The sequence below is a fragment of the Nannospalax galili genome, unplaced genomic scaffold, assembly GCF_000622305.1.
Source record: "Nannospalax galili isolate Female #2095 unplaced genomic scaffold, S.galili_v1.0 scaffold526, whole genome shotgun sequence".
In the NCBI taxonomy this organism is placed as follows: domain Eukaryota; kingdom Metazoa; phylum Chordata; class Mammalia; order Rodentia; family Spalacidae; genus Nannospalax; species Nannospalax galili.
In genome coordinates this window covers 38,334-63,825 of record NW_008354013.1, presented here as the reverse complement: position 1 = coordinate 63,825, position 25,492 = coordinate 38,334, and the positions used below count along the sequence as shown (strand labels likewise).

Here is a 25,492-nt window from a genome sequence, read left to right as displayed (position 1 = left end):
ATATATATATATATACATATATAAAATCTATCAAATCCAGTTTGTGTTCCCCAAAATACTCTTGGACATGGGTCCATCCCCTGGACTGTGATCAGCCTACCCAGCATCCCATCCTTAAAGAAAACAGACTCTCCCCTTCTCAGAAGCTCAACTGTCAGATCACAGATCCTGGGCTGGGGTCTCTTGCCCATGTATCCCATTCATGCGATGATTTTGTCTGGCTTGAGTTTGCACAGTCTTGTTCATATTGTCACGAGTACTGTGTGTTCACATCTGCAGCTGTCCTGTGCTGTCTGGAAAAGGTTGGTTTTTTCATAGTCATACACCACCTCTGACTCTTATACTCTTCCCACCCCTTTTCTGTGACAGCCCCAGAAGGGACATGAGATAGATGTCCCATTTAGGGCTGAGTACTCTGCAGTCCCTTATTTTCTACATGTTGACCGGTTTGGGGTCTGTGTGTTAGTGCCAGCAAAGAAGACTCTCTGGTGAGAGTTGAGAGATGCACTGATTTATAGGGATAACGATAAGTCATTAGGAGTCCACTGGATGCTATGTCAGTTTAGCAGAATAATCGTAGCTTGTTCTGTGGGAGGCGACCTGAACTGTTACTTGATAGAGAAAGGCCCATCCCATTGCGGGTGGCACCGTTCCCTAGGCGAGGGCTTCTGAACTATGAGGAGAAAGCTAGAGACAACATGGGGCATTTGTTTCTCTCTGCTCATGACTGTGATGTCATGTGTGACCAGCTGTCTCGAGCTCCTGCCACTGTGACGTCCCCACGGTGATGGACTGTGGAACCTCTAAGTCAGATAAACCCGTTTCTCTCCTAAGTTGCTTTTTGTCAGGATATTTTATCATAGCAACAAAAATGAAACTGGGACAGACACCTTCGGGATTTCTTTCTTCTACAGGGTCATTGCTGCGTGACCTGGGGTTTTGCACCTCTCTGTGCTCTGGTTCCCTCACCTATAACATGGAGACTGTTACCACACTGGTTGGCCTGTTGGAAGGTTGAGGTAGTTGTAGCTTTCTTAACGGTGCCTACTCCTGTTCGTACAGCTTTTGTCATTATTACTGTGTCATCACCATCATTCTTAGGATACTCATGTCCCCGTCACTCTGTCCAAATGAGACTTTGTTTATCCCTGTGGGCGTCTGGCGCTGGGAGCTGAAGAACGGAGAGCCGTTTCCTGTCGATGTGCCAGGCTGGTCTCAGCTTCTCACCCGGTCTGTTTTGTCTAGATTCCAGAGTTCTCTGCTGGCTTCTGGACGGGGGCCCAGCTGGCGTGCTGGACGAATTCTGAAACACCTTGGTCCTACTTTCCTAAGATCTCCATCTACCTGAGAGCCGAGAACTCCAGCCGCTCCTTCCGGATCACCATCCTGCCACAGGTGTGAACACCTAGACTTCTGTTTTCCTTGCTTTTCTACATATGACGTGCAGAAGTCAAATGGCCTCATGCATAACACAGGCTCTGTGGGTGTCATGCCTGGGCTAGGCACCTGTGGCCATAGTAACCCACCATATGGATGCCTGCTCCTGACCCTGCAGGTCTGATGGTCTTGGCAAGCCTGACTCATGTGACTCTAGTCAGCAGGGAGTGAGCTGGGCCTGCCTTGGCCTGAGCCTGGGATATTATGGGTTGGCCTCACATGTCTGGGGTCAAGTTCATGATAGACCCTCATATCTCTCCATCAGCAAGCTGGCTCTGATGACCATACAGTTCAGCCCCTGCATGGGGCCCTGCAGTCTTAGCCCAGATGTGGACAACTTTCCCCTCTGTGGTGCTGCCCAAAGAAACCTAAGAGGGGCACAGATTTCTGGGCTGGGGCATGGCCACCCCTTGCAATGGGAAAAGCCTTAGAGCCACAGGGGGCAGCCATGGGGAAAGATGAAGAACTTGGGGACATTTTGTAACATCCACCACAACACCATTTCCCACTTTGATGGTGTATCAGTAATAGAGCTGGATTGTCAGACATGAGGACCATTTTGGTCCCATAACCAGAGCCAGGGTACCCCTTATCCCAAGGGGATCAGTAGACAGGGTCTGTCTTCCTCGATCCTCCTGCTTCCTCCTCCCAAAGCTGTCGCTCGCTCCTGTCCCTCACCCCACCTCCTTGTTGGCAGCACGCTCCCCCTGCCCCAACTGCTCCATTCCTGGTGCCTCACCTCCTGCCTGGCTTCTGAGACTCCCCTATCAGAGTGGCCTCCTCTCCAGTCAATTCCCAGCACACCCTGAGTTGCATGGCATCTGGTTTGTCTGCATGCTAGGCTGGGGTCCTCCAGCTCCCTGCCTACAAGGCCAACTCTCCCTCCTCCCTGTGGCCAAATTGCTCCCAGCCTTTCAGGCCTGGCTCCGACAACCTGCTTTTGTTACTGTTACTGAGCCATTTGTGAACTTGCCCTTCAAGTGAACATTGAATGCATATTCCCCATCCACTCATTTGATGGGAAACCTCGACTTTAGAGTAGATTTTCTGCCATGCTCTGTCCCATATGACAGATGTTTTCTGATTTTTAGTACATTTTTAGTGTGTGTGTGTGCCTGTCTCTACCACAGCATTCGTGTGGAAGTCAGATCAGAGAACAGCTTGCAGGAGTCAGCTCTCCTTCTAGCGAGAGGTAGAGACAGGTGGATCCCTGGGGCTCCTGGGCCAGCTAGCCTAGCCTAACTAGAAAGTTCCAGGCCAGTGAGAGACGCTGTCAATAAAACAAAACAAACACCCCCCCCCCAAAAAAAACAAGCAAACAAAAAAACCAAGGTGGATGTCACTTGAGGAACAACAGGTTCGCTTCTGGCCTCCATACAGATGTATACACACATGCATGCAAACCTGCTTACACATGTGTACGTACACACATACCAAAAAACAAAAAAAACAAACCCACTCCATCTCTTGGGCTATCTGTCCTGTTCACTGAGCCATTAACTGTCACACACAAAAGCATCTGTGTTTCCTCTTAAACTATGAACTCCCTAAAAATGAGGGGAGCGCTGTGGTTTTAGGGTACAAAGCATCCCTGCCTAACACTGGCTGGCAGCAGCAGGTAGATGTGCATTTACTCTGTGTCCAATGACACCTCTGAGTCCTTCATAATTTGAGGAACTGGGACTATGGGATGAAGACAGAAAAATCATTTTAGAAGAAAAACGTTATGGTAATTCTGCCTTTTAGCACAGTTTTCTGTATGGAGAAGATTCTAGGGGAAAGGCTGAACTCCTGAGGAGAAATACAGCTCTACATAGGACGCTCACCCTGGGTGCCAGAGGCTTGAGTTAAGTCTCAGCACTGCCCTTGACCGCACCGTAACTTCCTGAATTGCTCAGCCCTCTCCCTGCTTCTTTCTCTGCAAAGAATAAATAATGTCACTTTCTCAATTCAGTCTCAGAAACAGGCAGCATCCTTGGGTGAGCTGCCCCAGGCAGAGTGAGGTTAGGACGGCGTAGTTCCAACATCTATACAATAATGTGCATATGGTCACATTTTGGTCAGTTAAACGGCCAAAAAATGTGGACATTATTTCATCAGTGTGGTTTGTACCGTGTTCAAACGCAGCCAGGGACAAAGGTGAGCATGGTGCAGTACTGGATGGTGGTCCCGGCTTCTTAGAGAGCCATTGCATTGTAGCCTTGCGGAGGGAGGTTACGGGGGATGTGCAGGGGACGCCTACGGGGAAGCTGCACTTCCTGATCTGGCCAGAGGTGGCACTGCAGAGTCACATCCCTGCTGCAAGGCTCTGCCCAGCCAAGGGACTACCTAACACACCCAGGGTGGTCAGATTCAGAGCTCCTGTCAGCTCCTGTCAGCAGAATCCTAGCCTGCGGCTCCTCCCTGGAGACTTCAGGCACCAGCAATACAGAGGAGAATCAGGTCAAAGGCCAGGGCCTCAAATTTTACCTATTCCCAAGACGGTTTTATAAAACATGTGGGTTGAAATCTATTTGTCCTCATTTTTTTAAAAGGCCTGTGGCTGCGGGGACGGCTTGGTCAGTAAAGTACTTGCTACACACAAGCGTGTGGACCTGAGTTTGGACCCAAGCACCCACGTAAAAAGCCAGGCACAGCAGTGCATGCCTATAATCTCGGTGCTGGGGAGGCACAGACAGGAGATCGCTGGCGCTCCCTGACCAGCCAGACCAGCCAAATTGGTGATTTGGTGATCCATGTTCAGTCAGAGACCCTGTCTCAACACATAAAGTGGAGTGTAGTAGAGGAAGACCCCAAGCTCAGCTGCTGGCCTACCACACATGCACATGCGCGCGTGCGCCGCGCGCACACACACACACACACACACACACACACACGAACATAAATATACATACTCTCAGTCTAAATACCACTGGTTGTCTGTTTAATGCTGTTTTAAAATAGACAAGTGTTTTGTTGTTTGTTTGTTTGGTGGTGGGTTTTTTTTTCCTGAGATCCAGCAAGATTGAGTCCTTCCCACAACTTACAAAATGTATCTTCTAGAAGTCTCCTGGGACACACAGAGAAAGGATCAGTGATGCAAGTCCAGTCTGTATGGCATTTGGTCATCGTATTATTCATACGCAATTGTTTGGGCTTGCTGTGAAGTTCGTTCTTTCAGAGGTAGTAGAAAGTGTATTCATGAACTGGGGGCCAGTCTTCAGAACCTCAGATGCAGCTGTTTCCATGGCAACTCAGCACACCCTCCGCCCTTTTCTGATTTAAGTGGTTCCTCGCTAGAAGTTGCCTTGCCTGTTCCACTCGACACTGGCTAGGCTTAGCACCACACACTCATTGGACACACACTTACTAAGGCCCTGATCGAGGCCAGGTCCTGACTCTAGGGAAGAAGGGAATAACTCTTGGAGCTCTCTCCCCTGAGGTAGTGCTTGCAGACAGGCCAACAGTGCCAGGACTATTTTTGCAAGTACAGTTCCCTGGAATGAAGTTGCCCAATGTCCAGCTACTGGTGACACAGAGATGGCCATCTCTAACCCTGAGATGGGTCCTCTACTTGCTTTCCCTCCACATGGGATGATGTCAGCGTGGTGGCACACCAATAGGACATGTGCCTTCCAACCTCTTGTGACACAGGTGGTGCACGTGTCTTTGGGCTACTGCCCCTCTCTGTAAAGTTTATCATCGTTGGGGCTGGAGAGATGGCTCAGAATTTAAGAGTGCATGCTGCTCTTGCAGAGGACCCACCCGAGTTTGGTTCCCAGCACCCATGTCAGGCAGTTCACAACTGCCTGTTACTCCAGCCCCAGGGGCTCTGACACCCTCTTCAGGCAGTGCGCTCACATGCACAGGCCTGCATTCTGCACAAACCCAATTAAAACTAAAAATTATGGCTGGGTGTGGTGGCACACACCTTTAATCCCAGCACTTGGGAGGCAGAGGCAGGCGATCTCTGAGTTCAAGGCCACCCTGGTCTACATAGTGAGTTCCAGGATAGCTGGGGCTACAGGGAGACCCTGTCTCAAAAAGACCAAAAGAAAAAAACCTAAAAATTATTAAAGTTTATTATTAAGTAAAAAAAACTAAAAATTATTAAAGTTTATTATTAAGTAAGTAAATTTTTCTCATTCATTATGTGTTATTAATAAATAAGTAAAATGAAGTTTACCACCCCCTTCTCACTTCTCACGTCCCGGATTCCTGGGGTGATATCATCATTGTCCACCTGTAGCTCTCTTGCCCCTTGGCGGGGCTCTGAGCAGTGTGGGACATCCAGTTATGTGCTGTTGCCTGATCGGTGTTTTGTTTTATCTGGTTTCCTTCAATCACCAGCTCTATATTCAGCCTATGATGGGAGCCGGCCTCAACTATGAATGCTACCGATTTGGTATCTCGTCTTCCACGAATGCGCTGGTGATTGGTGCCACCGTGATGGAAGGCTTCTACGTGGTCTTTGACAGAGCTCGGAAGAGGGTGGGCTTTGCGGAGAGTCCTTGTGCAGGTGAGCGTTGCAGGTGTGGCACAGGGAGCCCTCCAAGAAGGGAACCCAGGGAAGCTCGACCTCAAACGACCCGGATGTCTCATCAGGTACTGTTGAACTGTTCCGGGCTTGCTCATCAGCAGTGACCAGATCTTACCCCTCACACACACACACACACATGTATGCACTATTTTTTCATATATATATATACAATTTCAAGCCTTCGTAAATGGCCTGGGCCAGCTTTGAACTTGGGATCCATCTGCCTCAGCCTCCCAGCTGTCTGCAGTACAGGCCTACACCATCAGACCCAGCATACATAAAACTTTTATTCTAGTCTCAGGGCTGGAGAAGAGGCTCAGCAGTTAAAAACACTGACTGTTCTTGCAGAAGACTCGGGTTCGAATCCCAACACCCACATGGTGGCTAACAGCTGTCCGTAACTCCAGTTCCAGGGGATCCGACAGCCTCTTCTGTCCTCCCCAGGCGTTGCACAACACGGGTGCACTTACCTACATGCAGACAATACATGCATACGCATAAAATAAAAATAATTTTTTTTAAAAAAAAACTTTTATTCTAGTCTGTGCACCAACAGGTTCTCATTACCGTTAAGTTGAAAATCACTTCCAAAATGAGAGATAAAAGTTCTCCGTGGGTCTGGTTGTTGAATTGCAGTTTAATTTCATTTCATTTTGGGGGTGCTGGGAATGGAACCCAGAGCTTCATGCATGTGAACAACACATCTTTTGACAGTTAGTGTGAAATTAATTAAGGAGATAATTCATGGTAAACCGTGTATAGTTCTCCTTCAAAGAAGTCCTCATTGTGAAATAAATAGCCGAGCTCTATGGAGTCTGTTACTTAAAAACCTGAAGCCAGAGGCAGTCAGATCTCTGTGAGTTCAAGGCCAGCCTGGTCTACATAGTGAGTTCCAGGACAGCTGGGGCTACAGGGAGACCCTGTCTCAAAAAAACCAAAAAAAAAAAAAATCCTGAAGCCAGGAAGCAGTTTCTCTCACAGCACATTTGAAGGAGTGGTGTGGGACAGGCAGCCCTACCCTGCAGCTGCTGAGTGGAGAAGACACGCCACCTGCTGTGTCCTTGGGGTTGGCAGCTGTTCCAAGTGGGGCTGGAGTAGCACCTGGCTCCATCCAGGACTAGGACTTGGTACAAGCAGCCCAAGTTGGTCAGGAGGAGGCAAACTGAAGAATCATGCCATTACATTGTGGAGGGAAGAGGAAGGAGAGCCTGCTCTGGGGAAGGTGACCAGGAGAGCTGCAGTGCTTTGTAACTGTTTCACAGCACTGAGAATATGTTTGCAAACCAAGCATGATGGCTAACACCTGTAATCCTAGCACTCAGGAGGCTGAGGCAGGAGGATTCCCTTGAGTGACTTGGAATAAGATGTTGGGTCAAGAACCAAAAACAAAACAAGATTTGGGGCCTGGTTCTAATCTGTGGCTCAGTTGGCAGAGGCCTGCCTCACAGCAGGAAACCCTGGGCTCAGTCCTTAGCACAGCTTATAGCTGGATGTGGAGACACGTGCTTATGACCTCAGTACTTGGGAGAGAACAGGTTCAAAGTTGTCTTTGTTTCCTGTCTGTTGCTGTGATAAAATAGCCTGAGAAAACTACCTTAAGGGAGACTCTTTGGCTCACAGTTCCAGGTCACAGTCCCTCAAGGCAGCAGGAGCCTGATGCTCACGTCACAGTCAAGAAAAGAGATCGATGCATTCGTGTGTGCATGCCGTGCCCAGTGTGCTCTGTCCACCCTCATACAGTCAGGATCACCTTCCTAGGGAATGATGCCACCCACAGTGGGCGAATCGTCAAGACAATCCCCCGCAGACAGGCCCACATGTGGGTCAACCTGATCCAGACAGCCCCTCACTGGGACTCTCTTCCCAGGTGATTCTAGATTGTGTCAAATTGATAATTAAAACTATCAGTCTGGGCACGGTGGTGCACACCTTTAATCTCAGCACTCAGGAAACAGAGGAAGGCAGATCTCTGTGAGATCAAGGCCTGGTCTGTCTACATAGGGAGTTTCAGGCCAGCTAGGGCTATAGAGAGACCCTGTCTCATAAATATCAAATAATAATAATAATAATCTCACCATCTCAGGCTGGAGAGAGATGACTTATCAGTTAAGAGCAGAAACTATTCTTGCAGAGGACCCAAGTTCATTTTCCATTTCCAATGTCAGGCAGCTCACAACTGCCTGTAAAAATTCAAAGCCAGTCTGGCATACACAGAACGCTGTCTTTTTTTAAAAAAAAAAAAACAACAAAAAAAACAAAAACAAACCTTGCTGCATTCAGCTTGGAGTGAGGAAATGAATGAAAGAGCAATTTCTGAATGAAATCCTGGAGTTGTCCTGAGACGATGAAAAGGGAGAGAAAAACCGAGACGTGTGAGTTCATCATAACAGAATGGACGAGGAGGAGGGTTAGGAGAAAACTCGAGGGCCTCCTGGTTTGGAGTCTGTTCTGTGATAAAACACTGACCAAAAGCACCCTGGGGGAAAGGGTTTATTTGGCTGACAGGGAAGCCAAGATAGGAACTCAGGGCAGGAACACAGACCATGGAGGACACAACTCACTGGCTTACCCCTCTGGCCTGTGTTCAGGCTGCTTTCTTATACAGCCCAGGCTACCTGCCCAGGGGTGGCACCACCCACAGTGGGCTGGGCCCTCCCACATCAATTAACACTCAAGAAAATCCCCACAGACGTGGCCACAGGCCAGTCTGATAGAGGAAATTCCTCCATTGAGGGTCCCTCTTCCCCGGTGTGTCAAATTGAAAACTGAAGCTAACTATCGTAGAGGTCAGAGTGCAAAGCATGATCTCCTAGTAGTTGAGGGAAAAGAAATATGAACCCAGGAAGAAGAGCCTGCAGCACTAGGCAGTGCTGTGGCTGGGGAAGTGCTGGACTGGCCAGGGAGAGATGCTGGACTGGCCTGTGAGGGCCTCAAAGTGTGCAGAAAAATGCCACATGAACCCACTGGAGTCCTGGGGAGGAAGTCGGGGGGTGGGGGGGCACACTGATCTTCTGATACGCAAGTCATTCTGGGAATCCTGGTATTCAAAGCAGGTGAGTGACACTTCGTGTTCTCATGCCAGTGAACTAGCATCTCTGAAAGGCATTAACAATCTGAAGAACATACGGCCCTTATCAAAAGAAAATTCTACATTTGGACTATTACGGCAAACTCATCATCTGTACATGAGGTCACCCATCCACAGACATGTATGGCATGTACCATGGAGCTTCTTAAATAGCACTCCACACTGGTATGACTTTGTGTGTGCGCTGTATGTATTCCTGTGTGTACAGCTGCACATGTGTGCACATGCGTCTCAGCTGGCATTCCTCAGGATACCATCTGCCTTGCTTTTTGAGACAGGGTCTCTGAGCTGAGCTGACCAGCCTGCAAGTTCCTCAGATCTGTCTCTCTCTAACTCCCAGGCACTAGGATTACAAGAATCTGTCACCATACCCAGCTGCCTTTTTAGATTGGTCTCACTATGTAGCCCTCACTGGCCTGGAAGTTTCTATGTAGACCAGGCTGGCCTCGAACTCACAGAGATCCACCTGCCTTTGCCTCCAAAGATCTGGGATTAAAGGTGTGCTCCACCACGCCTGGCCATACTCATTTTTTCTACTTGGGTTCTGGGGGATCAAACTCTGGTATTCGTGATTATATGGCAAGCACCCCAAACGAGCTGTCACCCCATCCCCCTGTTTTGAATCTTACCATGAGTAGGTGTTTACCTTTCCAGTGTGTGTTAACTCTTTCCTGTGGTGAAAATGGAACCATGTGGCCTGAAATATCATGGTGTTTCCCACTGTGAATATTTTACTTCTTACAAAGAATCTAAGAACTGAAGCAGATTTGCCTACCACCCTTGTTCCCTCATTAAATGCCATTAAAGTGGGGTCTACTATGGCAACAGCTGGCATCGAATGCTCTTCATGCCACAGGGAGTGTGATGGAGTGCTGTATAAGCAGACCTCTCCTGGACTTGGTTTGATATTGTTTCTAGGCCAGACAGTGTGGCCATATTGATTTCACTCGGAATTCTTTCTTTGATGCACTGATAGAAGATTTTTCTTGATGCTTTTTTAAAAACGTATTTAAGGTTCTGGTACTTAAACATTTGATTTCACCAGCTGTGAGGAGATGCCCTGAGACACATCTCCTCTTCAGAGCAAATTATTTAGCTATTACAGTGACTGTTTTCCTCAGGGCCGTTAGTTAAGGGAGCCAGTCCGTGCTCAGTGGCGCCCAGTCCGTGCTCAGTGGCTCCCAGTCCGTGCTCAGTGGCGCCCAGTCCGTGCTCAGTGGCTCCCAGTCCGTGCTCAGTGGCGCCCAGTCCGTGCTCAGTGGCTCCCAGTCCGTGCTCAGTGGCGCCCAGTCCGTGCTCAGTGGCTCCCAGTCCGTGCTCAGTGGCTCCCAGTCCGTGCTCAGTGGTGCCCAGTCCATGCTCAGTAGCGCTGGGAGGCGTAGACTGGACACCCTGCCTTTCTTTCTTAAGTCTTTGTTCTTAATTACAAAATGCTCTAAATTGGGGCTGGAGAGATGGTTCAGCGGTTAAGAGCACTGGTTGTTCTTGCAGAAGAATCAGGTTCGAATCCCAGCACCCAAATTGCAGCTAACAGCTGTCAGTAACTCCAGTTCCAAGGGATCCAAAGGCCTCTTCTGTCCTCCACGGGCATTGCACGACACGGTTGCACTTACCTGCATGCAGGCAATACATGCATACACATAAAATAAAAATAATAAAATATTTAAAAAAACCAAAATGCTCCAAATTATAGGAAACCATTTACTCTCGGGCTGGAGAGATGGCTCGATGGTTAACCATTTACTCCCCAGTATCCTTTGGGGTGGGTCCCAGAACCCCTCTCATGGACCATACTCACAGATGCTCAAGTCCCTTGTGTTAAATGGTGTTGTGTAGACATGTAACCTATGTTCATTCACATGTATGTTTTAGAGCATCTCTAGATTACTAGTAATATGTAACATCATGCAAGTGCTATGTAAGTAGCCCCTGTTCTGTATGATGTGGTAAGAACACATCTATCTATATTCAGAACAGACACTTTTTTCCCCAAATGTTTTCCATCTGAAATTGGTTGAACTCACAGCTGCAGGACAAAGAGTGTGCACACTCATAGAACGTTGGAGTAACAGATGTTGGCATTTTATCTTCTATGCATCCAACATCTGTCATGCAGATGACACAAGTATAGCTAATAGCCCTCCCTCAGCTACTTTTGGTCTGGAATGGAGTCTTCAGTTTCTGCACCGTGTTGGGTCAGATGGGTATAAGCACTTTGCATTAGTCATCAATTGCTGCCTAACAACTTTCCCCTGAACTTGGCTGTGCTTTATTACAGTTTCTCCTGAAGTTTCCGAGGTCAAATGTGGAGACAGATTCAGCTAGCTGGTTCTGGCCCCGATTCTCCCCTCATTATCTGCAGCGTCTGAGGTCTGCAGATGCTGTTTCCAGGCTCACTCATGTGGTTGTTGACAGGCATCCCCTCCCCCCATTTTATGACATGTGGACATCACCACTACTTGCCTGAACATCCTCAAAACAGCATCTGGTCATCCCAGAACGAATGATTAAAGAGAGAGCCAGAGTCTGCTGGTCTTTCTTTAGCCTCATCTCAGTGTGACGTCCTGTCACTTCTGCCCTGGCCTATTGGTTCTCCAGCCAGGAATGGGACTACACAGTTCAGACACCAGCAACCTGGATGCTTGGGTGCCAGTCTCAAATGTGGTTTAGCACAGACCTGTAACAGAACACAGCTATGCTGGTTAGTGGATTTATGGGGCTTTTACTTGTAATCTGTCTCAGGGTTATGGTGCTGTCTGTTCTCCTTGCCGACCTGATCATTGTTAACCATTATATTTTCTAAATGTTCCATACTTACATTCTTTTGTTAAGATTTTATTTTTATTATTTTTTAATATTTTTGAGAACTTCAGACATGTATTTACATCACTTCCACCTCCTTTCTCCCCCCCACTCTTCCCACATTCTCAACTCTTCATTATTATTGTTACATATATGTACATATGTGTATATATATATATATAGGAGAGGATATATATATATATATATATATCTGAATCCATTTAGTGGTACTTGTGTTTAGGGATGACCACTTGGGATTAGACAACCTGTCAGAGGGTCTCATTCCTGGAGAAAACTGATTCTCCCTCTCTCAGAAGCCACTGGTTACCTGTTCCTCTTCATCTGGAGGTGGGACCTCGTGAGATCTCCCCCAGCGTGTCAAGTAGTGTTGTCTCGTAGGTCTTGTTCAGGCAGCCATATTGTTGAATTTCACGATGCAGCTTCTCTGTCATGTCTGGAAGACACTGTCCAGCAGCAGGTGTCCTGTTCCTGTGGTTCTTACAGTCTTTCTGCCCCCTCTTCCGTGATGTCCTCTGAGCCTTAGGTGTAGGGATTGTATTTTAGATGTCTTAGTTGGGTCTGGACACCAGTGTTGGTTATTCTCTGCACTCTGATCAAGTGTGTCTCTGTAACTGTCACCGTCTGCTGCAAAGAGAAGTTCCCCTGATGACAAGCGATGGCTACACTCATCTGTGGGCTTAAGGATAAGCTTTCAGACAATTGTTGGTTACCCCTAAGAGAAAACTGTCACTATTTTTAATTATGTATATATGTGGGGGAACAGGGTTTTACATATGCATTCACATAGAGGCCAGAAGAGGATTTCAGGTCCCCTGGAACTGGAGCATAGGTGGTTGTGAGCCTCACAATGTAGGTGCTGGGAACCAAACTTGGGTCCTCTGGAAGAGCAGCACACACTTTCAACTGCTGAGCCCCATCTCCCATCTCCGTATCATATCACATTGTCTGAAATATCCTACTCAGATTATCTAACCAACCTCATGTTGATTAACACTTGGGCTATTTCTAACATTTGCTGTTATAAACAGCTCTGCAGTGAACATCTTTTGCGGATGAAGGGCTCTTCCAGAAATGGGATTGCTAAATGAGTTCATGTGCCAAGTTTTGGTGTTACTGGCTATTTTAAAACTGCCTTTAAATAGCTGGAACACCAGAATTGTACAGGGCAAGAATTTTCACACCCTCAAAGTATTGTCAACCTTGGTTTGTTTTGTGTGTCCTCGATTAATGTGTGTGAAACAATGTCATGTCTCAGATGATGACATTGAAGATTCCACAACCATAATTAGGTTCACAAGATACTTGACATTTTGTTCCCTTTGACATTAAAATTTTCTGGTAATGGGCTGGAGAGATGGCTCAGTGGTTAAGAACACTGGTTGTTCTTGCAGAAGACCCGGGTTTGAATCCCAGCACCCACATGGCCGCTAACAACTATCCGTAACTCCAGTCCCAGGGGATCTGACAGCCTCTTCTGACCTCCGCAGGTATTGCACGACACAGGTGCACTTACCTACATGCAGGCAATACACACATACACATATTAAAAATAATAAATAAAAATGTTTTTAAATTTCTGGTATTAACTATGTTCATGTTAAACTTGTCTTTCTAAATTACTCTGCATGGGTTTCTTATCTATTTGAGATATTAATTTTCTGAGTTACAGCTTCTACTCTCAGACTTCTATTAACTTGTTTTTGATGTGTTTTATTTATATGCTATCTAGTTTAAATTTACCAATCTTTTCCTTCTAGCTTGTATTCTGTGCTTTATTTAAAAGATTCTTCCTTAATCTAAGAAAAGAGAGAAAATTTCTTTTCTAAAGACATTACATGGGAGCTAGGGATGGTAGCGGTACAGTGCTCGCCTCATATGCAGGAGGACCTGGGCTCATTCCTCAGATGTCCATACAGCTCGGTGGTGCGGTCCTGTCATCACCATGCTCTGGAAGTGGTGGGAGGAGGGTCCGAAGTTCAAAGCTGTCCTCAGTTATATAGCGAGTTCGAGGCCAGCCTGGGCTACATGAACAACATGTAAAACTAAAACATATTAAATTTTTCTAAGTGCCCAATAGACATCTCAGTTTTGAAAAGTTATCCATTTTCTCAGCATTATTTGCTGAATATAATACTGTTTTCCACTCTGATTTTTAAAATATTTTATTATGAAAATTTTAATAAATATATATAGAAAAGACCAAAAATAATACAACAATGTCCTCATACCAACCATCTGCAGTGGACCATCTTAACATCCTCTCCTATAGCAGTCTATCTATGGATGTATAGCTTTGTGTGTTTCGTTTTATACCCATATAATCCGAGGATAATATACTTTTATCACTTGCACATAAGTTGTGGAAATCATGGCATTTCACCCCTAAATATTTCCTTATGCGGCGTAAGAATGAAATCACTTTATTCATCGCTTTCCTGTTGCTGTGATTAAACACCATGACCAAGGCAACTTATAAAAGGAAGAGTTTATTTGGGCTCCAGGTTCCAGAGGGAAAGTCCATAATGGTGAGGAGGCGTGGTGGGAGGTAGACAGAGCAGAAAGCTGAGAGCTCACATATCCAGGAAAGAGAGAGAGAGAGAAATAGAGAGGGAGAGAGAGAGAAATGAATGTGGAATTCTACCCAAAGCCTTGGCCAGAATATTTGCAGCAACTGTTTTCATTAAGAAATGATAAACACAGGGCTGGAGAGATGGTTCGGTAGTTAAGAGCACTGACTGCTCTTGCATAGGATCCAAGTTCGATTCCCAGCACCCATATGGCGGCTAACAGCCATCTGTGGCTCCAGTTCCAGGGGAATCCACAGGCATTGCACAACATGAGTGTACTTACACACATGCGGACAATGATACACATACACATAAATTTAAAAAAAATAAACAACAAACACAAAATTGGGCTAAGACTATAGCTGAGGTGGCAAAGTGGGCTTGCCCCATGAGCAGGAGTTCCAGCCCCACGGCCCAGGTAGAAAGCTGGGCATGGCGGGCCCTTGGAATCCCAGCACTGGGGAGGTGGAGACAGGTGGGTCCCTGGGGCTCACTGGCCAGCCAGTGCAGCCTGCTCAGTAAGAGCCCCTGCCTCAAGACAGAAGGTGAGGGCTTGGAAAGATGGTGCAGCCATTAAGGGTGCTTACTGTGAGGTGGCTCACAGCCACCACCTGCAGTTCCAGCCCCAGGGGGTCTGGTTCCCTATTCTGACCTCCAGTAGCACCTACACACATACGCATGCATGCACGCACACACACAGACACACACACAATAGAACAAATATTTAAGAAAAGGGAGAAATAGAAACAAGGTAGAAGGTACCTGCAGAAGGACACCCAATGTTGACCTCTGGCCTCCAAACACACGTGCATACACACCTGTGCACACATACTTGTGCATACACGTAAACACAAAGCCATGCATATACATAGACACACACAAAAATTAAAATAGCACATCACTTAATAATTATGACATCACATTAAACTGTGGTTTTTGTCCAAGTACAGACACCCCAAAAATCCATCCAAGGCACCTCACTTTCGCCTGGTGGAACATTGCTCAGTGATTTTCTTTCTGCTATAAAAGATTTCCTGTCTAAAAGTCTCTGGAAGGTGCTTTTTAAAAGCTATACTACATGTCGCCACCACAAGTTTTAAAGCTTTGCTCATGGTGTATTTTAATGTAAAAATGCTTGCTTTACTGTATTTAAATAGTTCGATGTCTGTGAGAACTTCAGGGTTCCTGTAGCTGACTGTGTGACTTTAGGGTTCAGCCGGGTTTGGTGAAGGTGGAGGTTTGAGGCCCCACTTCTCATGGGAGACCCTCCCAGCCCCCCCACTCTCCACAGGCCGTCGGGCCTCCTTGTCGGTGACGTTTTCCTGAGTCCTTTCGCTGCTGAACCAACCTTTCCCAAGCGTCTTGGCTGGAGTGCCCATGACCTTGGTGTTTAGGGTCAAGCTTCCTGCTCTTCCTGCTCTGAGACTTTCCTGGAGAGAGATTTTGTGAAACTGTTCCTGGAGAGCCATGAACAAATGGCCCTACACCCCAGGTAGGGAACGAGTGACAGCCTGAAGGACCACCCAAGTGCAACGTGGTGAGCCAGTGAGCTTTATTTACTTACAGGAGTGTGCATGAGGAGTTACTTATAGGAGCAGAAATGACTCACAGACAGCGGAATCTCCAAAGCCCACCCCGGCATGAGTGATAGCTCATTAAAGCTGGAAACCTGGCGCACACAGCACAACCTGCAGGTAGCTCGACAGGCTGGGGAATGTCCTGTCCAGGGAGCTCAGTCCAAGCTACTTCCAGGCAACCTGGCTTGCCTGAGTATCTGTCAGAAGCCTTGGGGAAGGGGAGATGCAATGAACCTTGTCAATACCAGGGTCTTCCTGAAGCTACTCAGTTGTTTACTCCCTGACCTTAAAGAGCTTCCTACAGGATGGAATGTTTTACCTTTTTTCAAAACATCCTGTTAATGGAAGATTTTATCTCAGAGAAAACCACTGCCCAATGGATATAAAACAAATGTCTATTAACCCCAACTAGAGAAGAGCTACACGGACCAGAGAAAGCATCCAGTGTGGCTAAGTAATGAGTTTAGTGGTGTTGCTTAGAGGAATGTGGCCAAGTCAATGACATCTCAACCCCACGCAGCCTTTTAACTCTTACATACTCTTGCATTTCTGAGATCACATATGACAGGGCAGAATGGAGTAGCCGTTGAAATCTTGGCAGAAGGTCAGGTGAGGGTGAGCAGAGTCTGGTGAAGATCTTGGGACCTTCTCTCCTCCCTTGAGAGGAGCTGATAACATCCCTGTGACCGCAGACCTAGCCATCTGCTGTAGACCTCTGCTTATTTTGCTACTCCAATTGCTAGACAAGGTCTCCTGACAGTGGCCCTGCTCCATGACAGCAGTAGTCACATCAAACCCAGGGGAACCAGGTGCAGCAAGTCCCGCCCTTTTGGGCCCTGCGACTCCAGCCTTCCTGTGAACTTCTGGTTAGGGAATGGCTCTTCTTGACTCAACTGCATATTGAAAACCTGATCTGATCTGAGCACACTGGTCCACACTATAGTCCACACTATAGTCCACACTATAGTCCTTGCTATCTGGGAAGTTGAAGCAGAGCCATCAGTCAAACCAGGAGTTTGGGGGCAACCTGCGTACCATTGCAAGACCATCTCTTACACACACAAAAAGCTGACACTGTAGTTTAGTGACAGAGCACGTGCCTCGGAAAGCCCAAAGCTTTATGTTCAACCCCTGGACCTAAGCTAAATAGGTAGATAGATGAGAGAGAGAGAGAGAGAGAGAGAGAGAGAGAGAGTTTTACATAGCACCAACCAAGCTGATGGAGCCAAAGCTTTAGGAAGCTCTGCATCTCAATGCCTTTTATTTTGGTTTTATAATTGTATATGTTGGGCAGCTCTTAGTTTACAGAGTTGAGCCCCTCAGGAAAGGGAGCAGTGAGTGGGAGCCCTTCATCAGAATCCCGGGGAGCTTTGGGAATTTTTTCAAGACGCTGTCAACTTCCTGACTCATTTTCAGCCAGGTTGCATCAGCATGGTACTGGCATGGGATGATGGATGTTTTGGAAAAATTCCCTGGTTTTCTTTTCTTTTCAGGTATGTGTGTATGTGTGTGTGTGTGTGTGTGTGTGTGTGTGTGTGTGTGTGTGATGTGTTGGTGCTAGCACATCTATACGTGAGTGCATGTGCACATGGAAGCCAGAAGTTAACCTCATGCATCTGTCACTTTCAACCTTGTTTTTTGAAACAGGGTCTCTCAGTGGCCTGGGGCTCACCAGTTGGTCCGCCTGTCTCTCTAGCACTGGGATCACAGATATGCACCACCACACCCAACTCTGTTTTTCAACATGGGTTCTAGGGATTAAACTCAGGTCCTCATCTCACACAGCAAACGCTTTACCATCTGAACCATCTCCCTAGACAATTTTCTTTCTCTTTTTTTTGTAAAACTTTTATTGAATTTTTGTGTATTTCATATAGAACATCTTGATCATCTTTACACCCCCTTCCCCATGGGCTCCCTCCCATCGCCCCTCCACTGGATTTCATGCATTCTGTCATTTATGTTAAGGCCTATCGAATCAAGTTAGTGTCCCCAGATGTCCCTCAGTGCAAGTTCATCCACTGGGGTCTAGTCAGCCTATCTAGAGTTGTCCCTTTAAGATCAGCTCTTCCTCACCCAGCAGTGATCAGCTGACAGTAGGTCTTCAGCTAAGATTTGGACCTGCTGCCCATTTCCACAGTTTTCTTATGCCAGCTGTGCCCTTCCCCAGCCACTACCCCTGCTAAGAATCCCTGTGTGGGTCTCAAGCAGTCATGCAAATGAGCTGCAGGCTGTGGGGCACCATGGAGCTGACCGTCCTGGTCGTCTGTGTCCCTGAACAGACACTATGGGTCCCGGAGCCCATTCAGCTGCTGCCACATTGCCTGGGCCAAGTTTCTGCGGCTGAGCAAATAATAGTGTTGAATTGAGAGCTCTCTGTTATCGTAATGCCTCTAGGGCTTCTGAAATACCATCCATCTCTTTTTATAGATTGAGACATTTAGCACCCAAGAGCTATATAGATTTCAACTTACACAACTTGAAGCACAGCGTGGATTGTGGCAGTCTTTTCCATGGAGTTTTTCTTGCTGCAGGTTGCAAGTGGATCATCTGGTACAGCTCATGTTTAAAAATAGGGCGGGTAGTGTGAAGAGGAGCCTGCGAGATATGCCTCTGCTTATCTAGTTAGAATATTGTCAAAAGATACCAAGACTGTGAACCCAGAACACATGGGCCAGGCAGCTCTGCTTCCACATTTACTGAGAGAAACTTGAGACCCCAGACAGCCAGTGCCTTTCACACTTACTGCAGAGAATACTGGCAGGTAGGGGGCTGGGGGGTCCAGGGATGGCTCGCTCAGCACGGGGGGCCTCAGTTCAATCCCTGGAACCCATGTAGAAAGCCAGCATGATTGTCTGCACTTGCAGTCCCAGCACTGGGGAGGTGGAGACAGGAGGATCCCTGGGAGTTGGTGGTCAGGCAGAGCCTAACTTAAGTCCAAGGCCCCAGAAAACACAGTGGATGACTCCTGATGAATGACACTTGAGACTGATCTCTGGCCTAGACACACACATGAACACACATGTGTACACACGAACACACACATTCACATGCACAAAAAGGAAGGACGGGCTGGAGATGGCTCAGCAGTTAAGAGCACTGACTGTTCTTGCAGAGGACCTGGGTTTAATCCAAACACTCACATGGTGGCTAACAACCATCCGTAACTCCAGTTCCAGAGGATCCATCTCTGTGGGCATTGCATGACATGGGTGCACTTAACACACGTGCAAGCAATACATTCACACGCATTAAAAAATACAATGAGAGCCATGCCGAACCCACCGAGGAGCCGGCATGAGCAAGGCCCACCCTCCAGAGCTGAAGAAATTTATGGACAAAAAGTTATCATTGAAGTTAAATGGCGGCATTCATGTCCGAGGAATTCTGCGGGGCTTTGATCCCCGTATGAATCTTGTGATCGATGAGTGTGTGGAGATGGCAACTAGTGGGCAGCAGGGTAACACTGGGATGGTGGTCCCACTAGGAAACATATCATCATGTTAGAAGCCCTGGAACGACTTTAAACAATGGCTGTTCAGCAGAGCAGTCCGTCTTCCCCCCTCAAAGGGCCTGTTTTACTATGATGTAAAATCTGGTTGTGTGCATTTCATGTGAAAGTTTTTGCTAAATAAACTTTTGTAGTACTCAAAAAAAAAAAAAAAAAAAAAACCAGCCTGGCGTGGTGGTGCACACCTGTGATCCCAGCACGCTGGAGGCAGAGGCAGGCCAGATCTCTGTGAGTTCAAGGCCAGCCTGGTCTACATAGCCAGTTCCAAAATTGATGGGGCTACATTGAGACCCTGTCTCAAAAACAAAAAAAAAAAAAAAAAAAAAAAAAAAAAAAGGGAAGGGAACAGAAGGGAGAGAAAAACGAAAAATTGACCATGGATCTAAACCTCTGTGATTCCAAGATGGTCTTCTAAGTGAGCCCGTTCTCAGCAGAGAGCATCTTAGTCCCGATCAGTTAGCTTTATTCTGTGTATGGGGAAGGGGCTAGATCTGAACAGCATAATCTTTATCTGTGGTAAAATGATGTGTCTCCTCAGGCATTTATTATCAACCAGGTCTTGACCTCCTCGGGGTTAGCACAGAGAAAACACATAGTTAAAATGCTAACCCAAGACACTGATAGAAGATCAAAATATCACAGCAACAGATGACAGTCTGCAGCACTGTCACGCCCGAGCCTCCATGCCGCATGCTTGACATCTGCTAACCTGGCTGTTCTTCCAACAGGACTGTCACTTAGAGGGCAGTTGTGACCCCATTTTATAGACAAAGAAACTGAGGGTCAAAGAAGTTAGTTCGGACACAGAGCTGACACTTAGGCCATGATCACGCAACTCCTAACAAGAAGCCAGGATCTGAAGTCAGAGTGTGCCCCAGTCCCACAACCCTCCCAACTGCAGACAGGGGCCTCTCCCATATGAAATATGACAGACTCCAGTTGACTGTGGTATAATTAACATGTGATAGATATACAGGTGCCCAGAAAATATCCTCCAGGCATATTTCTCTGTTTTGCAACACAGTCTCTCATAGCCCAGGCTGGCCTCCAACTCTTTGTAAAGCTGAGGATGACATTGAACTTCTGATGTCCCTGCTTCTAGTAGCGCTTGGATTATGGGAGGCGCTGCCATGCCTAGTTTGTGTGGTGCTGAGGATTGAACCCAGGGCTTGGTGCGCACCCAAGCACCTGCCTTACCCACAAGGATGACATTGAACTTCTGATGTCCCTGCTTCTAGTAGCGCTTGGATTATAGGAGGCGCTGCCATGCCTAGTTTGTGTGGTGCTGAGGATCGAACCCAGGGCTTGGTGCGCACCCAGGCACCTGCCTTACCCACGAGCTCCGTCCCCAGCTCTCAGACACAGTTTAAACTCAGTGCCAGGTAGTGAGTTTGCACATGTGAAAGAGTGATGACTTCTAGCTGATGCACTGTCTTGGACAACCCGAGAGTGGCGACTTCTAGCTGTTGCACTAGACAACCCGAGAGTGGTGCTTTTGCCCAAAACTTAAAGGAAAATTCATTTATCTTCCAACCTTACAGTAATGACGTGTATAGTGAAGAAAATTTGACTTCATTGGAGTTTTTGCATTTTTATTATATACATAAAACATACATGGAAAAACACATATGATCATAGGTATTCAACATGAAAAGGAATTCTGGGGTCAGTCCCCCAACATGGCATGACTGAGATTCTTTTTCTAATATTTTATTATTTTTATTTTATGTGTATGTGTGTATTCCCTGGATGTATGTAAATGCACCCATGTTGTGCAGTGCCCGGGGAGGTCAGAAGAAGGAGTCGGATCCCCAGGAACTGGAGTTATAGGCAGTTATTAACCACCTGTGGGTGCTGGGAAACGAACCTGGGTCCTTTTTAAGAGCAGAGCCCTTAACTGCCAAGCCATCTCTCCAGCCCCATGACTGAGACTCTTAATCATGTGTTCTTTTTAAACATTTTATTAGCATGTATTAATTATACATATTACTGGGTTCAGTGTGATATTGTCATATGCACGTGCAATGTGAACTATCAAACCCAGACCCTGTCCTTATGCCTGCCACCCTGTACCCTTCCTGGCCCTTAGGAGTCGTGTTCGACTTTCAGACCACATACATGTGCAAGACAGAACATGCAGTACTTGCCTGCCCTTCTGGGCCTGGCCTACTTCACCCAGTTCACCCAGCATGATGTCTGCAAGCAAGTGACATTACATTCTTATGGTGTGTAAGCTTACGTGTGTGGGAATGCACATGTGTGTGTGTGTGTGTGTGTGTGTGTGTGTGTGTGTGTGTGTAGGACAGGGGTCCACATCAGGTATTTTCAATTGCTCTCCACCTCATTTTTGAAAACAGGGTATCTCACTGAACCTGTCAGTTCAGCTAGGCTTTCTGATCATCGGACCCCAGAGAGCCTCCTGCCTTCACCTCCCCAGAGCACAGGCCACCCTGCCTGGCTTTCTTTTTAAATGTGAGTTCTGGGAATCAAACTCAGGTCCTCAAACTTGCAAGGCAAGCACTTCACGGACTAGCCATCTCCCCGTCTGGTCTTTCAGGCTCCTGACAGTCTGCGTAGCACTCCACTGTCTGCTTGTTTTTCTTTGTCTGTTAGGGACTCCAGGCCGACTCCGTTTCGGAGCTCTCGGGAGTACAGCAGCAGCAAACACTGCAGATGGCCTGGACCTGCTGCAGCAGACACTGCAGGTGGCCTGGACCTGCTGCAGCAGACACTGCAGGTGGCCTGGACCTGCTTCAGCAGACACTGCAGGTGGCCTGGACCTGCTGCAGCAGACACTGCAGGTGCCCTGGACCTGCGGCAGCAGACACTGCAGGTGGCCTGGACCTGCTGCAGCAGACACTGCAGGTGCCCTGGACCTGCTGCAGCAGACACTGCAGGTGGCCTGGACCTGCTTCAGCAGACACTGCAGGTGGCCTGGACCTGCTGGTGCCATTTCCTTTGGACGTGGACCCAGAAAGTGGATTCCCTGGATCATATGGGAGGACATGAATCCCCAACCTTATTCTTTTGATTATTTTAAAGCACCTTTTTGAGTTGTAATTGCTATAAAATAAAGCGGTTCATGCAGAATGCATGGAACTCACAAATTTTTGCATCCATGCACAGCCTGGAAGCTGACCCACACGGGGTGCTCCCTACCCTTCACCTGCTCTCCCAGCCCTGGCTGTCCCCATTCCTCACCTGGCAGACCACTCACCTCCTGTGACTGGATTGTTACTTGCTTGGTATTTTTATGAATGGGATCGTGGTGCACATGCCTTCCTGCCTTCCTGTCTGGCTTCTTCCACTGAGCACAGTTGTGTTGAGGCTCATCGATGCTGCTCAGTATATCAATACTTCACTCTTTTCTGTTAAGTGGTGCTTGGGAATACAGACAGACTGACCTCTTCCGTCTGCTCTAGTGTGCTGGAGAGTTTCCAGGTTGAAGTGGGTCATTTCGGTTCACTTTATAAAGTTGATCTGAGCTCCGCCCACGCTCCTCCACTGACCCGTAGTCACTGTCCAATCAACCCCATCACACACTGAACATACCCTAAGTTGGAAAAGTATTGAGTACATGTGGCCCAGCAGACATCCAGCTCAGCAGCCCAGCACTGCAGAGTCAGCAGAGTCCCATGGTGAGCTCACGTCTGAATGGGACCTGAGGTCACTGCCACCACCCAGCATCAAGAGCATGTTTCAAGCCAGATATGGTGGCGCACCCCTGGAATCCCAGTACTCAACTTGAGGCAGAAAGATGACCCATGGGAAAGTTGATCTTGATTGTGAACTTAACAGAATCTAGAATTACCTAGGAGGCCAACCTCCGGACATGTCTGTGAGGGTGTTTCTAAACTGGGTTAATTGAGGTTCCTGAGACTGAATAAGAAGGAAAAAGCAAGCTGGGAACCAGAATCTATCTCTGCTTCCTGACTCTGAATGCGATGTGACCATCCTAAGTAATGCAGGACCTGTCCATGGTGTATAAAGTCTTGGGTGTATATGTTCACTTCTACATAGAGAAGTCACTGGTCCCAGGTCAGGTATGTGTCTGTCTTCCTTCCAAGCTGCCAAGTTGCTTTTCAGTTTTAAAATTTATTTATTTTTATTTTATATGTATGAGTGTTTTGCCTGCATGTGTGTATATGCACTACATGTATGCAGTGCTTGAAGAGGCCAGAAGAGGGCATCAGAACCCCTGGAGCTGGAGCTATAGATGGTCCTGAGCCACCTAACATGGGTGCTGGGAACCAAACTCCAGTCCTCTGTGAGAGCAGCATGTATTCTTAACCTCTGAGGCATCTCTAGCACTCCAGCAGCCCCACAACCCCCCACACATGTGATATGGTCAGCTTCCTAAACTTTGATGGGAAATTGTGTGATTTTACTGTGGCCTTAGTTTGTTCTTCCCTATTGACCGATAACCTTGAAAGTAGTTTCATGTGCTCATTCGTAAATCTTTGGCAAAGTGGCTTTTCAAGTTCCCTTATCTGTCTTTGTCTCCTCATTATGAAGCTTTCAGAGTTTATATATTGAGAAGACACATTCCTTATCAGAAACATGACCTGCAAATGTTTCCTCTCGTTCTTTTCTGTCCCCTACTGTTGTCTTCAAAAGGAGTTCTTAATTTTGAAGGAGTCAAAGTCATCAGTTTTGGAGCTGGGGAGATGGTTCAGTGAGTAAAGTGGTTTCCTTGTAAGCGTGTGGACCAGAGTTTGGATCCCCAGCATCCATGTAAAAGGCACAGCAGCACGTGTCTGTAACCCCAGCACTGAGAGGAGGGGTGGAGACAGACAGATCCCTGGAGCTTACTGGCCACCTTGTCTAAATCACTGAGCTCTAGGCTCAGTGACAGACCCTCTCTCAGAAAAATAAGGTGGAGTGATAGAAGAGACCTGATGTTGACCCTGACCTCTACTCACATACAGATACATGCACCACACACAGACATGCACCACACACGTACACATACACACACCACAGAGATGCACCACACACATACATCACACACACACCACACACCACACACACGTACATACAATACACATACCCACATAAACCACACCCATACATACACCATACACACACATACACCACACATACAAAACAAATTCAGGAATTTTTCTTCACTTATGGATTGGGCTTCCTATATTATAAGAATTTTAGGGCTAACCCAAGGGTGTAAAGATTTCCTCCTGTACTTTTTTCTGGAGTTTTCAATTGTTATTTTTATTTTATGTGTATGAGTGTATTGCCTGCATGTATGGAAATGCACCTGCGTCGTGCAGTGCCTACAGAAATCAGAAGAGGACGTCTGATCTCCTGGAACTGGATTTAACTGGTTGTTAGCTGTCATGTGGGTGCTGGGAATTGAACCTGGGTCCTTTGCAAGAACAGCCAGTGCCCTTAACCACTGAGCAACCTCTCCAGCCCCTTTTCTGAGGTTTTATGGTTTTGGAAATATGTTGGATTGCAGGTATTTAGAGATTTTTGGGTAGCTTTCTGTCATCTAATTTAATTTTGCATAATCAGTGAATGCAGTGAGTATAAACGGACTGCTTAAATTTCTTAAAACTCATTTTATGGCTAAGAATATAATCTTTCATGTGAATGTTTCATATGCTCTGTAACAGTTTATTCTGCGACCACGGTGGTTTCTGTCCTGTTTGTTCACTGGGTCAGTCAGTCAATAGTGGTTCCTCCCTTGTGGCTCATTTTCTCTACTTGCTTTCGTTTTGAGGCAGTGGTGGTGTAACTGGAGACTATGTCCATCAGTTCCTCTTTTCCCTTATGGTGCCATCATTTGTGTTTTGAAGCTTTGTTAATAGATACAAAATGCTTAGAACTATTGTGTCCTCTTTGTGAATTGACTCGTCAACTATCTGTGATGGTTAATTTTTTTTAGTTTTATTATTTTTATTTTATGTGTATGCGTGTATTGCCTGCATGTAGGTAAGTGCACCCATGTTA

General features: G+C 46.9%; 1 protein-coding gene and 1 pseudogene across 2 annotated transcripts in view; both read left to right on the top strand.

Annotated features, from left to right (window-relative positions):
• Positions 1 to 25,492, top strand: part of Bace2 (beta-secretase 2) — a 113,822-nt gene that overhangs the window by 80,472 nt on the left and 7,858 nt on the right. The window contains exons 7-8 of one of the 2 annotated variants that reach the window (XM_008851094.3): positions 1,246 to 1,395; positions 5,767 to 5,935. In XM_008851094.3, coding sequence (XP_008849316.1) covers positions 1,246 to 1,395; positions 5,767 to 5,935 — 319 coding nt within the window. Of the gene's footprint in view, positions 1 to 1,245; positions 1,396 to 5,766; positions 6,022 to 25,492 lie in introns of both variants that reach the window. The other variant, XM_029555027.1, reaches the window with a different exon arrangement.
• Positions 19,235 to 19,648, top strand: LOC108491694 (annotated as a pseudogene).